This window comes from Sylvia atricapilla, chromosome 2 (assembly GCF_009819655.1).
Source record: "Sylvia atricapilla isolate bSylAtr1 chromosome 2, bSylAtr1.pri, whole genome shotgun sequence".
NCBI lineage: Eukaryota > Metazoa > Chordata > Aves > Passeriformes > Sylviidae > Sylvia > Sylvia atricapilla.
Window position 1 is genome coordinate 84317816 of NC_089141.1, and position 13839 is coordinate 84331654.

Below are 13839 nucleotides of genomic sequence, written 5' to 3' on the forward strand. Positions count from 1 at the left end.
ATATAATTTAATTTTCTAGGTTGAAAAGCAATGTTAAGATCTTTAGCCATAGCTAAATGCATCTGAAATTCTACTGATATCATCTAGTTAAAAGCATGCAAACAAATATGATACAAGGAACAAAGAACAGGGAGGCAAGCAGCAGGAGCTAGCAACTAAATTTAACTACAGCTACTTTCAGAGCCCACGCTGCCCAGAAGTATACAGACAGTATAGAAAAACAAGATATTTTTAAACAGTTGTGCTTTTGATTAAGCCATGTCTCAGTATTAAGAACTATCTACCTACTCCACCAGGCTTAAGCATTGTACCCTCTACAACAGCACAGAGAACAGAAAGGGGAGGTGAAATACAAAAATACTAAGCAAGTTAAGTGACCTGAAATACAACTGCATGGGGTAGACAGTGCACATCCTAAAGTGTAAGCTGATTTAATGCCCATTTGACATGTCATTCTCACAGAGTGACAATTTGTAAGCGAGCACAGTCTACTACTAAATCAGGCAAATGCAGAATAAATGTAAATTCTATAGCCCAGGAAGTTCATACAGAATTTACACTTAAAAGTGCAATTAGACTGTGGGTAAAACACAAATTGTGGGTTTAGTCTGGATTAGAGAAGAGGAGAAACAAAGTCTTATCAAATGCTATATTTAACCAGTCCCTACTAGCACGTAACAGAATGTTGCGAGGAGTTCCCCAACCAAGGAGAAGTTTATTTAGGGCAAGATGTCAGTAAACTACAGCAAGTCTACAGAATACCATTCTGTACCCTAACATAGCATGTACAAGGGATAATTACTGTTTTCCTTTCTACTCCAGGAACCTCTGGGACCCCCAAAGTCAGGGAGCTATTGCACACCTAATGCTGAGCTGGAAACAGGATAGCACTTATTCAAGTAGTGCCAACATTCTCAATTCTCAGTACAACCATTAAGGGTTACTGACCTAAAAATGAAGCATTCTGTGGCAAGTAGATTCAAAGGAAAGAGAACAAGAATTTCCAAGAGAATGACAGAACTCAAGGCTGCACTTTTATCTGTTACATATAGGATTTTCTTTCTATTCTGAACTCAACTTACAGCCTTCATATTGGAATTGTTTGTGTTGACCACAAAAATCTCTACAATCTGCCCCAGCTTTTGACTTTTCCTTGCATGTCTCCAGCCTGCTGCTTTTAAAGAGATAATGACACATCAGTGCAGTAATGAAATAACCTTCTGATTTGAAAAATTCCTTCAAAACTTCTCTATCATTGCTTTTTTGTTTAGTATCTCTCCATGAAAAGATAAGTGTAAGAGCAAAGAACCATTATTTCCAGAGCACCCTGGCAGTCGACCCACAACCCAAGATCCTGCATTAACTCCTCTCAGTGTTGCTCATTGCAAATGACAGACTCAGACTGCATCTAGGAAGGAGCAGACTATCATAACTTCTCCTTCATGAAGTAGAAAGGTGGAGAAAGAACAGGCTTTGCAACAAACTGATGCCTGCTAATTCTTGGAAATTTTGGCAGAAACAGCAATGAAGTTATTTTAAATGGAGCTAATTTTCATGGTTTTTCTTTACTTCAGTCATGTTTTAATTACTTTTTCATTTTAACAGCAGCTAAATTAAAAATAAGTCATGCCTTGCAGTTTGATTATTAGTATTTTTATAAGTCAACCTTTGGTTATAAAAATGTCCTCTTTTCCAACAGTTTGAGTTTGCCTCCATCATACTTAAGTATACGAAACAAATGAGGGGCAAAAGCAACAACCATGAACTAACCCCAAGTTCCTAAAAAAAAAGCGATGAATTTCTTCTTCTTGGTCTATTTCTAGTACAAAGAAGATAGCTTTGAAGTCAGATCACTATTAATTCACAGGCTGAGTACGAACATGTCCTTTCAAACTGCAGAAGTGAACATTTTCTTACCAATGAAACCCAGCTGAGAAAATTCTAGAATCATCCAATCTTCAGAAGCGAGCTGAAGCGCAAAATTTTTTATTGTGCTGAAATAATTCTGCTTGACAACAATGTCATCTTCAAGCTAGAGGAAGGTAGAAGTGATATCAACATTAAAAAAAGCATTAGCAAAGCAATAGAAAAAAAAGTACAGCAAGGAAATACTGACTTATAATATATTGCTAACACATAGCCATATATTTCTAGTGCTAGCACTGATATAAAACAGATGCCATAGCCTGGAATAACTATTGTAGCGATCAGTCTGTCTATTTGTGGAGAACTAATACAGAATGCTTCTGTAATAAGAACCCACAAAGACATCTCAACTTCCTACTTCACAGCACTGCTTTTCCAGCTTCTTTCTTCAAAGGAAAATCATCTATGAAATAATGTTAGTCTAAGTGGCACCATCAGAACAAGTTCAATATCTGTATTGTTTGTACACAAATGTGACTTTGCTCACAAATGTAAGAGCACTGAAAGAGTTTCTCCTCTGAGACAAGAGGCTAAGAGACACAATATCTGTAGAGGTAGGATTCATCTCACCTGTCCAACAGAAGCACAGGTGCATAGTCCATAACCACCTAGTCCAGGCTGCAGAACTGCAAACACAGGGTGCTACAATCCCTTTAATTCACAGTAAGTGCAGGCCATTGCTGCATTAGGGATCCTGCTTCTCCTGTCCTTTCTCACAGTGCAGTCATGCCCTCCCCTTGTGCTGGCACTAATATTTGTGCAACTTCCCAGTATCAAACCAGACTGTCACATGTTACTGGCTCTGCAGTTTCCCAGAGAGCTGAGACTCCAACAGCTCTCAGAGAGGAGTCAGCAAAGCTTTGTGAAAACTAGATGAGATGTGTGGGACTTTACACCCCAAGGACACAGGCACAGAATCTAAATAAAGATCATTAGTGCAGTTACTAAATCTGCAATACTTGTAGGTAAGACTTCTACTTCAAAGCAGAAACACACGATAGGAACAAATCTGGGCTAAACCAAAGAAGAACTGCTTAACTCTGTTGTTGGAAATCGCTTTATTTAAAAAAAAAAAAAAATCATCCTATGTCTATGCACAACAGTCAGTTTAAAGTGACACTGCACTTTCAAAAGAAAATAAAAATAGATTTTAGCTTCCTTTCCACAAAAACTATGCTGGCTTTTGGGTTTGTTTGTTTGTTTGTTTGCCTAAGCAACTCAACAAGAATTCATTTTGGGGACAAGGAAGAAACAGTAGTTAAGCCGCTTGGATTCCTTCACTTTTTTGCCAGGCATCTTAAGATAAGTGACATAGGATACTTTCTACTTCAGAGACAGTGCCCTCCTCAAATTACTTCCATATATAGCATAACCACCATACTTAATGTCCTCTTTAAATGATGGGATCAAGTTCTCTGTTCTGTGTAGGTCCTTCTGATGTGTCCAATAACATAATTTCTGGAGACTCATTTGAAAACTTGTCTCAAAATAAAGAAGAGAAATTTACCTGAATGTAATAAACTCCCTTTTTTTGGGCATACATCATAAGAAAACAATAATCCAAGTTTTGTTTTGTTCTCCATCTGAAATTAAATTGAAAGCTTAAGGTTATTTCAATACATGCTGGAAAGATAAAGTAAATTTCATTATGAAGAATGACACATATTAGTGAACTGTTAGGACAGCTGCTTTTGGCATTGTTCCCTCAGGAAATCCACTGTCTGAAAAAAAAAAAAAGGAGCACAGCTTTCACCTTATGCTTTAATGCAGACATCAAATTGGTTTAATTTGAACCTGACTTTGTGACAACTACCTGACATTTCACTAAAAACACATGTGCATTTAAAATGGTAATTCAACAAGAACTACTGGGTTTTACTCTGTATTTCATGAAGAAAAACAGGAAATGAAAGAGTCCACATACAGGAATAAAAGTATCTAACAAAAGCCTCAGTTCTCCCAAAATTTAAAACTAAATGGTTTCAACCAAGCATAGGCTCTGATTGTGCACAGAACAGCACATAGCTACGAATGAGATGGATTCACAGAGCAGTTTTAGCATCTCCACACTTGCAAGAATTGCAGTAAGAAAACATTTCAGGAATTCACATCCCACTTGCCGTCTTATAAACAAGGAAAGTGTGGGTGTGGGAGGAGATGGGAAAAAATCTGGGGGAATAAACCTACCTCACTCTCTCTTTTGAGTCTCCAAATGTTTCTTTCAAGTTTGTCAAGTCAGGATAATATGATGCAGGAGGGGCTATTACTTCCACCAAGCCAGAATTGATTTCTGTAGAAAACCTGTCAATAGAAACATCCTGAAGTCACATGACAGATTCTGAGTCCCATAGCTCCTGCTCCATTTTCTGTTGGAACAGTTATTGTGTCTGGTTATGAGGACTTGCTCAAATGAGGCATATAAAAGAACAGTAGTATAGTATATTGTTTTCCTTAGCACGTCCTTCAGAGCACTATTGCCTCTTGCCAATCAGAATCAAATTACATTCTAAATTTTTTTTTTTGCATTTTCTCAGAACCTCAAGATTTTTTTCTACAGTTCTTTTTGAACATGCAGAATACAAGGCCTTAACACAGATGTCACAAATTTCCATTCATGTTTAAACAATCCCATCTGTTTATGGTGCATCAAATGATTTAATCCCACTTACTGTTTTACAGTTTAACTGAATGAATCACTGCCCCTTAATTTGTCATATCTTACTTTTTTGTTCAAAAGTCTAAAGCTCCATTAAACAAAATGGCATGATCTCTTATTTTAATTGCTTATTGTAACCTGATTTAGTTTATCATCAATAAACTAAGAAATCCCCGATTAAAACTACAACTTACTCTCTTTCCAGGCTTGCAACAACACTGTTAACATAATCAAGATCAGTCTGGGGGAAAAAAAATAAACAAAAAAGTGAACAGATTGCTTGATAGTTCTGGTATTACATGTCAAAAGAACAAAGTAAAATAAACATTGCAGGTGGCTCTCCTTGAAAATCACTTTCATTGAGTAAGATATTGGAGCAATACAAGAACACATCACAGAAAGAACACACACACTTTTTGTAAACAGAAAGGAATAATTATATCTGCACTTAACAGAAAATTGTTAAAACTCACACTCTTGATGATTAAATGATTGCTGAGTATTTGTGTGGGAAGAACTTCATATTATTATTATTATTATTATTATTATTATTATTATTATTATTATAAAATATTACCAAAGAAATCTTTCTGGAAAACAGTGCATTGAACACACAGACACACACTCTTCTTTAAAAAGTATATCTCCCAAGCTTTGCACTTAAAGCAAATGCGCTAACCACAGACAGCAGTGAGCCTGCTGCCTTTTTACTAGGGTTGCTTTTTTGCAATAGAGACTAAATTTGAGGGACTACCAATCCTATCAATCACTCATAGATGCAAAAATTCTAAAAATTGCTCATTGGTAAAAATACAAATCGTGACATTCTGCAAAAGTCTAGACCATCTAAATTGCCAGCACTGGACAATTATTCAACCTGGCTGTACACATGCATACCAAGAAAAGAGAATTTGTGAACGCATTAATGGACTGAAACCCCTGGTCTTTGTTATTAATCTAATGATTTCACATAGTGTTTATATTTTTGAAAAGAATAGTCTATATATCACTCCAGATTCTGGCTCATGAAGATTCTGGAGAAAGAGTTGTCTTTGAAATGCCAGAAACAAAGGAACAGTTCATATTTTTTCTGATGCATTTGTAACACAGGATATCATTAAAGGATTATACACAGAGAATAAATCCCTCCCAGGCCTTTCTATAGAATTGTTAATCTTGTTTGATAAAGGTGCTTACCCTTTGATCTTAAAAAACAATCATCATTTCTATTTTTTAAAGATTTATTTTTATGAAATCAAACATAATGCCAGTGACGCACACTATTCAAAAACGACAACAACAGCAGTAGATTTCTTCCAAGAGCAGGTTTTAAATACCACAAGAACATGTGAGTAGAAAACATTTCTCGTAATCATGCCATATGTATTTTCTTTCTAAGTGCTATGCCTAGTGCTGGGCAGAAGTTCTAGTAAGCTGGTAAGGTGCTCACAACTTAAAACGCATCCTGAACTGAGTTTCACATGAGAAGACTCACAAGTCTATATGGACCTTTATATATCACTGTTTAAATACATTTATGGACTGTTCATACACATTTAATTATTAAAATGGAGTTAGACATAACTTTTTATGTTTTGTGTAACAGTTGCAAATCACAGTAACCTAGTTACTACCTAAAAATAATTTTAGTATACCCATCTTTAACTGAAGCATTTCTTTCTCTTTTCAAAACCTCTTAAACATTAAAAATACAGAAACTACATCACATGAAAAGACAAAAATTTGCATTTCAGTTGGTATGCCAAATTTCAATTACCCAGTCCAGCATCAAGAATTCCAACATATCTAATACATTTCATACTGTAATTGCATAGAAAAATATAGGATTTATATATATCTACATACACACACTCAGAAGAAACACATCTAGCTTCTATTCAGTTTTCCAGAGATTAAAATAAATGCCAAACTTCATGCCAACTGGAATCATGTATTTGATCACAAGCCTGTGCCTTAGTGCACATCTCCTTAGCGGGAACATAGTTTTGACCTATTTTCCAGACTACCATGAAGCCTTGCTGCCGCTTGCAAAACCTTACTCTCTTATACACAAAAAATCACAATCAGGAAAAAAAAGTCTGGAACAAGAGGAGTTTTTTCCCTACTTCTCACTATTTGTTTGCATGCTTCACATGAAAGGCTGGCAGTTTTCCCAGTCAGAGCTGCAATCACAATGGGATCACATCAAAAAGATGCAGCTTGAAGTCTTCCAACCTCATATTGTAGTCTTGGCTGTCACAAAAAGTCAAGAAGGTCTGGTCTAGCTGCTGTGAACATGAGATACAGAAAATACCACTGCTGGCATAGTAGGCAGCTTTTCCTTCTCAATCAGCAATCACTGCATCACTGTAGTGCAAAAACAGATGACACTTTTAGAATGAAAAAGAACATGTAGTTAGAAGAGTTGATGCCATTTTTCACATGATCAAATGGATTAAAACACTGGTATTGTGCCATCATTTTTAAATAAGCAGCTGTATTTGTATCTACCAGCAGCATATGAGATTCAGAACCAGGATTTCAACACAATACCCTTCCCCTCAGGTTGACTGTCTTCTTTCCACATCAGAACTTCAAAAGGCAAGCAGCTCCTCTCATTGCCCAGTCTAACACTAAGTAGGATCTTTGCCAACACCCTTTGGAATGGACGTGTCCCAAGAAGGTGGCCCTTCTAAATTAGTCCATAAAACATAATGAAATATGTATGAGAATACACAACAAATTTGATCAAGCTGTGACTATATCCAAGGTAAGAGTTAAATAGATGGAAGACTTTGCAGGGTAGCAATGGAAGGAAATTTGGAACAGCTTAACTAAATCTAAGGATCTTTCAAACACTATCAATAAATTCAATCAGCAACTTAAAAGCAACAGAAAAAAAATTCATTATTAATCAAAATCTATTCCCCATTTTTGAGGAATAAAGTGTTTATTGCCTCTACAAAATAAGATGCAAGGTCCTCTTCGTCAGTCTGAAGGACACAAGACTGCTCATCTTCAAGAATCTTAAACAGGACAAGACAAATCCAGACTAATAGAAAAAAATCACCAAGAAAGAAAACACATTCTTTAGGCTTCCAGTGAAAACCAGCTGGAAGATACTAGGTTGGCTTTGGAGTAGACCTGATGAACCTAAAATCTGTTTCATTATATCAGTGCTGCTTGTAACTATTGAAATTAGATGTTGTTGGTGATTGCAACAATTCAGTTATGAATGCTTTTGTCTATCAAATCCAAAGGCATTACTCAAACTTATTAAATAATTTTTTCTGACTAAAATTCCTAAGGCTGAAGATGAAAAGAAATCCCTAGAAACCCATAAAAAAGAAACACAAATGAATATTTTAACAATAAATCCCTTTAAAGCAATTAAGTGCAAAATTGTGTTAGGCCCCAACCAAAGAGTTAACATTTCCAGCCACAAAGATGCATCTTATCAATGAATCACATGAAGCCTTACAAACAACTTTGTCCTGGTGAGTGGATCTCTGAGAATTTCATGAAAGGTATAAGTAGAGATGCTTATTTTAGTATCAGCAGTTAAAATCTTCTGGCCTGTTCTTTCTTCCTAGTCATATGAAATTACTGATGTTCAAGAGAATGCATAACACTTGAAATAAGACATTTTCCTTTATTCACATCAGACCAAGGCCTGATCCCCCATGAGCACCTTGCTTCCAGTAGAGGCAGCCATGAAAAGATGCATAACAAAGAATAAGAACGAGATAAGCACATACAACACCCCTTCCTGGTATCATCCATGCTCCAACTACTTTCAGGTCAAGTTACTTCCTGAGACAGATGTGATTTTGTGTATTTAACGTTCTTCAGTAGACTCATCTTCAAGGTACCTCATTAGCATCCTCTTGAGCTTATCTAAACTTTCAACAGGAAATGAAGATTCTAGTTTATGAGATCTGTGGAGTTTCATAAGCCAGTGAACATGGCTGTATCTAAGGTTTAACTCTTTACATTAACAATTTTGATGACAAATGCATGCAGAATGTTTTGATGAATCTCTCTTTTAAAAAAGCCTCAGGCTGTTGTACAACAAACTAAAGTTGCAGATTGTCCATGAAATAAGTTTTAAAATTTCCTCTGTTTTTGTAAAATGCTGTACTCCACTCTCTAAAGCACTTTTCTGTAGTGCCAGTGAAGCTGCATGTCAAGTTTGTGCCAACATTTGTCTGAACAGATATCATTATTCTCAGCAGATGCAGAAAGAACCAGAGCAGCAGTGAACTTTCCAATCTTTATTGTTTTTTATAAGTAAATGTGTGCACAGCAAAGCACCAGAATACATTAGCTAGCAGACAAAATGAGAGGTCAGAAAGTTGGGATGAACAGCTGGCCAAATGTCCTACCAAACCAAGATCTCTACTTTAGGAGTCTACCCTTTCATACTGTTAAATCCTGACTTTGTACCCTCAAAAATGACAGAAGGCAGACTGTTTCTAAAAATGTAAGTAAAACCATGGCATTCAAGACCAAAGGTTTATTTACTGTCCTAAGTTGCAGGAGGAAAAAAAAAATGCAACCAATAAATCTCTCAAGCTATAAAGGACCCAAAAGGATCATCAAGACCAACACCCAGCTCCTCAAACAACTTCCTAAAACTAAACCATATGACCAAAGACATCATCCAAATGCTTCTTGAACTCTGACAAGCATGGCGCCATGACCACTTCCACTGGCAGCCTATTCCCATGACTGACCATTCAGTGAAGACTCTTTTCCTAGTGTCCAGTCTGAACTTCCCCTGATGCAGCTTCACACCATTTCCACGTGTCCTGTCACTGGCCACCAGAGAAAGGACACCAGCATCTCCCTCTCCACTGACCACCTCGAGGAAGCTGTAGACTGTGATGAGGTCACCTCTTAGTCTTCTCTTCTAAATTTAAGAAACCAAGAGACTTCAGCTGCTCCTTCGAAGTCTAGACTTTTAGATTATCCAGATCTCAATTCTTAAATAAAATGTACTAAATACTTAATACTTAAATAAAATCTTACATTATTCAAGAACACGTTTTAAGAAATGAAAAAATCCCTGAGAAAAAGAGCATGCTAATCTGCATAGCTTGGTCATTTTATTGCTTACTAATTACAATTTTGCTTGATCTTTCATCATCCAGTGGAGTGAGATAATTTTACCATGTATTTCATGTAATGACAAGCAATATAAAATTACAGCCTTCAGGAAAGGCAAACTACACGTTTAATTGCCTTGAAATAGTAAAAGTTCATATAAGTATCATTACCTATATACAGGGCATAAAATTTTCATAGGAAAAATCAGCCACTAATGTGGCATTTAGACCTATTTTAGGATATGTATGCAGTGAAGACAAAGCCCTAAGGAATAAAAGTGCAGCAGTGGCTTCCAGTGGTTGCAGTAGTCTATGTATATAAACAAAGCCTGTGGAAAAAGGTAGTATCATCTTTTAGAGTTCAATAAATGCACTGAAAAAAAAATTGTATTCAGGAATACAGTGTCTTCTTTTGAATCTGAAGCAGTGAGTTCAAGTTAAATACAGGGAACATGAGACCAAGATGCAAAGCAAGAAACAGGAATGAGAATAGTGTCATAACATAACCAGCTAATATTACATAAGCAAAATGCAGCCTGTGTCCTACATGAGCTAATGACTTCATCTCTCCCTTACTGAAATTCCCTCCCCTCTACCACAGAGGCAAGAAATTTCTGTCTCCAGTCATCTCTGTGATTAACTCAATGCAGTTCAGGACAGAGTTTCACAACCAAAAGCCTTTGGCAGCAACAGCAGGAATACAAGTATACTCTTGTACCACTCCACTCTTGTTTCTCCCTACTCTTGTGCCCTGCCTGTCAGATCCTCAATCATGAGGGCAAATATCCATATGGATTGTGCTGTGAACCACAACAGCCTGTCAGAGAATGAGTTTTTAAGAAGGTCAGTCAGAGCAAAAAGCATCACATTACAATTCAGGACCAGACATTCAGGTGTAAGTTATGCTAGTGTCATACAGCCACTACTGGTTTTGTGGAGACTGAAAGAAAGCAGCATATACTGTCTTGCAGCAAGGGAAACATTTTGTTGTCCTTGGGGAAGCCTGAACATTGTTGAAATGGTCTAGACAGCTTGACTTCCAGAAGACAGGCGGGTGGTTGCTGCATATGGTCTGAAGTACCCTTCTACAATTTGTGCTCTTTATTTGAAGAACAGAAGGAATTTTTAGGTCAAGGCAGACCACTGTAGCAAAACTTGATAGTATTGTCCAAAATGCAGGGCCAATTCAGTCCACAAGTAAGAAGTCACCTGCTACAATGTTTCTGAAATAAGATTATTACTGTTACTTCCCACCTTACAAGTGCTCTAGATGTCACCACAGAGATCAGACACAACTCTGGCTATCAACAGTGATGTTCCCTTACCAGAAGATTCAGGTAGTTATTGTGGCCCAGGTGCACCTCAGCAAGTATCTCAGAAAAGCATTTCAGTCAACCATACAAGTCTAGGGCTTGAGGACAGAGCAAAATCCTGGATTTTATCTCTGTGCTGAGATATCAAATTTCTCTCAGGTACATTCAAGTTTTCAAATCTTGTCAAGGATCTTTTCTTAGATCTAAGAAAGATTTTATCACTGGTTTAGTTCCTTATAGAAAGTTTGCTAGTCACTGACAAGAAAAGAGAAGCATAAAATCCTGTGTTGGTGCCCAGTATCAGCAGTCCATACTTCTGTGTACCAAAGCTTAGGTGACAAGTGAGCAGGAACTGCAAAAACAGCAGAAATATCTCAAATTCTCACAGACAGGTCAAGCCACCTTTGCAGATACAAGAGCTAGCAGTGTTTCAAGAAGGTGTGTGCACCAAAATCGATTTTGAGCAAGATGTTCCAAAGATTTCCATCTGTGTAGGCCTTTGATATTATTTCGTGTAGATAATGTATCTTGACATAACAACTTTGATTAGCTTTGATTTTTTTAAAAAATATTTATACATTATACACATAAACATATGTACCTGCATGCTAAGATCTACCAGACTTTCTCCAGCAAAAGATGTATGGTGTCCTGGGTTGTAGTTTAGGATGTATTCTATCACCATCTTTAGTTAATGGCCCATCAATGCCTTGTGCATGACTCATAGATAACTCCCTCTGGGAGTTATCTCTCTTTAATGGGCCACCAAGGACCCACTGTATGACTCATCATCCCATTGTGAGATGCTCCGCCCAAGGGAAGGAGCCAAGCATTCTCACCTGGATATAAGCTGGGATTTGGGACAGTACAAGCAGCCTTTACCCACTGTATTTCCGGACGACCAGAGCTATCAGGCCTTTCTGTGGGATCACTGCTTCAGGAAGACCACCTCACCTGGACCGCTTCCATCACCCTGCTCAGGTTGTATTCTGACTCTGCCAGAGGGGGTTTTTTGTATTATTGCTTTTTTTTTTCTTTCTTTCTTTCTTTTCTTCTCATTAAATTGTATTTCTGACTTGGAGCCTCTCACTCGGTTTGCTTTCAAACCACAACATATGGTCAGGTCTTTCAAGGATCAGGAATACATTCTCCAGGGCAGTTCCAAGAAGAGGCAGCTCACAAATAATTAGCAGAAAGCATGACCTCTGTAGCTGGGATGATGCTAATACATCCAGGCTGAGAGCAAGAGAGTCAAAATATTCTTTTGTTTCCTATCAAGAGAGGTGTTGATCAGAAAGAGCTACAATTCAGGCCCAGAGGAAGAAGAGGTGAAAATACAGGCTTGTTTATTTTGTGGAGAAGGTCTGCATATTGCGCTGCAGTGTCAACACCTACAAAACAGGTTCAGCAAGATTTGACACACTATATGCACCCAGTCCTTAACTTGCTAAGGCTTTGTTCCTATCAGCGCACAGGATGGTAACTTGCTGGGTGCTTGTGTCACACTGACCTAACCAGGACAGAAATTTTTCCAAAGAAATAATACATAAAAAAAGATTCTCCACAGAAGGAGCACAGAGGAAACACTATTAAAGATCAACATCTTTGAATTTAGCAGCCATTGTTTACATTAAGAGGTAACACAGTGATAGTACAAGATAATCAAGATACACAAACGTTTCCAGCTTAAGCGAACTGTATATACATGAAACAACAGAGTAAGATTAAAATAAGGAATACGTAAGAAAATATAACTTGTGGCCTAATGCTCCAAGAACAAATGGTTTGTCAATTACTACCTAGTCAGATGTAATCAGCAGCACAAAAATAGCAAAATGCTTTTGATACCTGTAGTCTCTTCCAATTCTTCCTGAAATGATTTGTCCTTCTGATATTTTTGGTCAAATCAAGGGCTTATAGTCTTTACAGCATGCACTGATTACTGTTTGTACTCTGCTAAGTGCAGTCTATGATTAATGAAGTGGACTGACAGTAATTTCTGATATATTTAGAACAAGTCTAAGATGCATTTTCTTCATTCTAAATGAGATCTCCCCACAGAAAAAAACCCCAACATTCCATTCAGATACCAGGAAAGTATTCTAATTTCACTCATATTCAGTTGTGTGTGTATATACATGTCTATTGTTCCACTATGATAATTTAAAGTACTTCAAAACCATGTTTCCCATGTTAATTGCAATCCCTAATAAGTAAAAATACTAGACAACAATTTTAACCCGGAGTTCATGGTTTCTTAAACCTAGAGTCTATGGCTTATTCTGAAAACAAGTTCTCATAAAAAGCAGGTTAATGAGATTTAAATAATTTGTTTTCAACTCATAGCTAGGAACTAGCTACATAGTGAGGGGGAATAAAAAGATTTTGAAGTACTAAGGAATAATGAATCATACCTATTTATTAGTCATCCTAATGAATACCTGCAAATTACTCTGCCATAAAGTTATTTTAACAAATTGGAGAACACAGACATATGTCAGTAACTAGGACAATTGAACAGTTTACTGTCAAGCAATTCTAGTAATTATTTAAATTGGCAATTAGTTATCACCTAAGCTGAGATATTTCAGAGTTTCTCGAACTTCCATTAGGGAAACTTACTGCATACTATTACATTACTGAGAAATATCCATACAGTAAATGAATATGCAGATCTCTTTATTTAGCAACCATAATGCATCTATATTTACTAGCTCCTCTGTTTACACTGTTGATGCTGTCTGCAGACAGCCATTAGCCTTCTAATTTGTTTTCTAGTCAAAAATGAAATTACAAGAAATGAGTGAGATTGAACTACTAAAAAGTAGCAGTATTA

General features: G+C 36.9%; 1 protein-coding gene across 3 annotated transcripts in view; it reads right to left on the minus strand.

Moving 5' to 3' along the window:
• The window catches only part of MGAT4A (alpha-1,3-mannosyl-glycoprotein 4-beta-N-acetylglucosaminyltransferase A), a 78767-nt gene that overhangs the window by 29795 nt on the left and 35133 nt on the right, over nucleotides 1-13839 (minus strand). For all 3 annotated transcript variants that reach the window (XM_066313613.1, XM_066313614.1, XM_066313615.1), the window contains 4 exons: nucleotides 4777-4823; nucleotides 4114-4227; nucleotides 3434-3509; nucleotides 1918-2032 (listed from right to left, as the gene is read on the minus strand). In XM_066313613.1, coding sequence (XP_066169710.1) covers nucleotides 1918-2032; nucleotides 3434-3509; nucleotides 4114-4227; nucleotides 4777-4823 — 352 coding nt within the window. The remainder of the gene's footprint in view (nucleotides 1-1917; nucleotides 2033-3433; nucleotides 3510-4113; nucleotides 4228-4776; nucleotides 4824-13839) is intronic.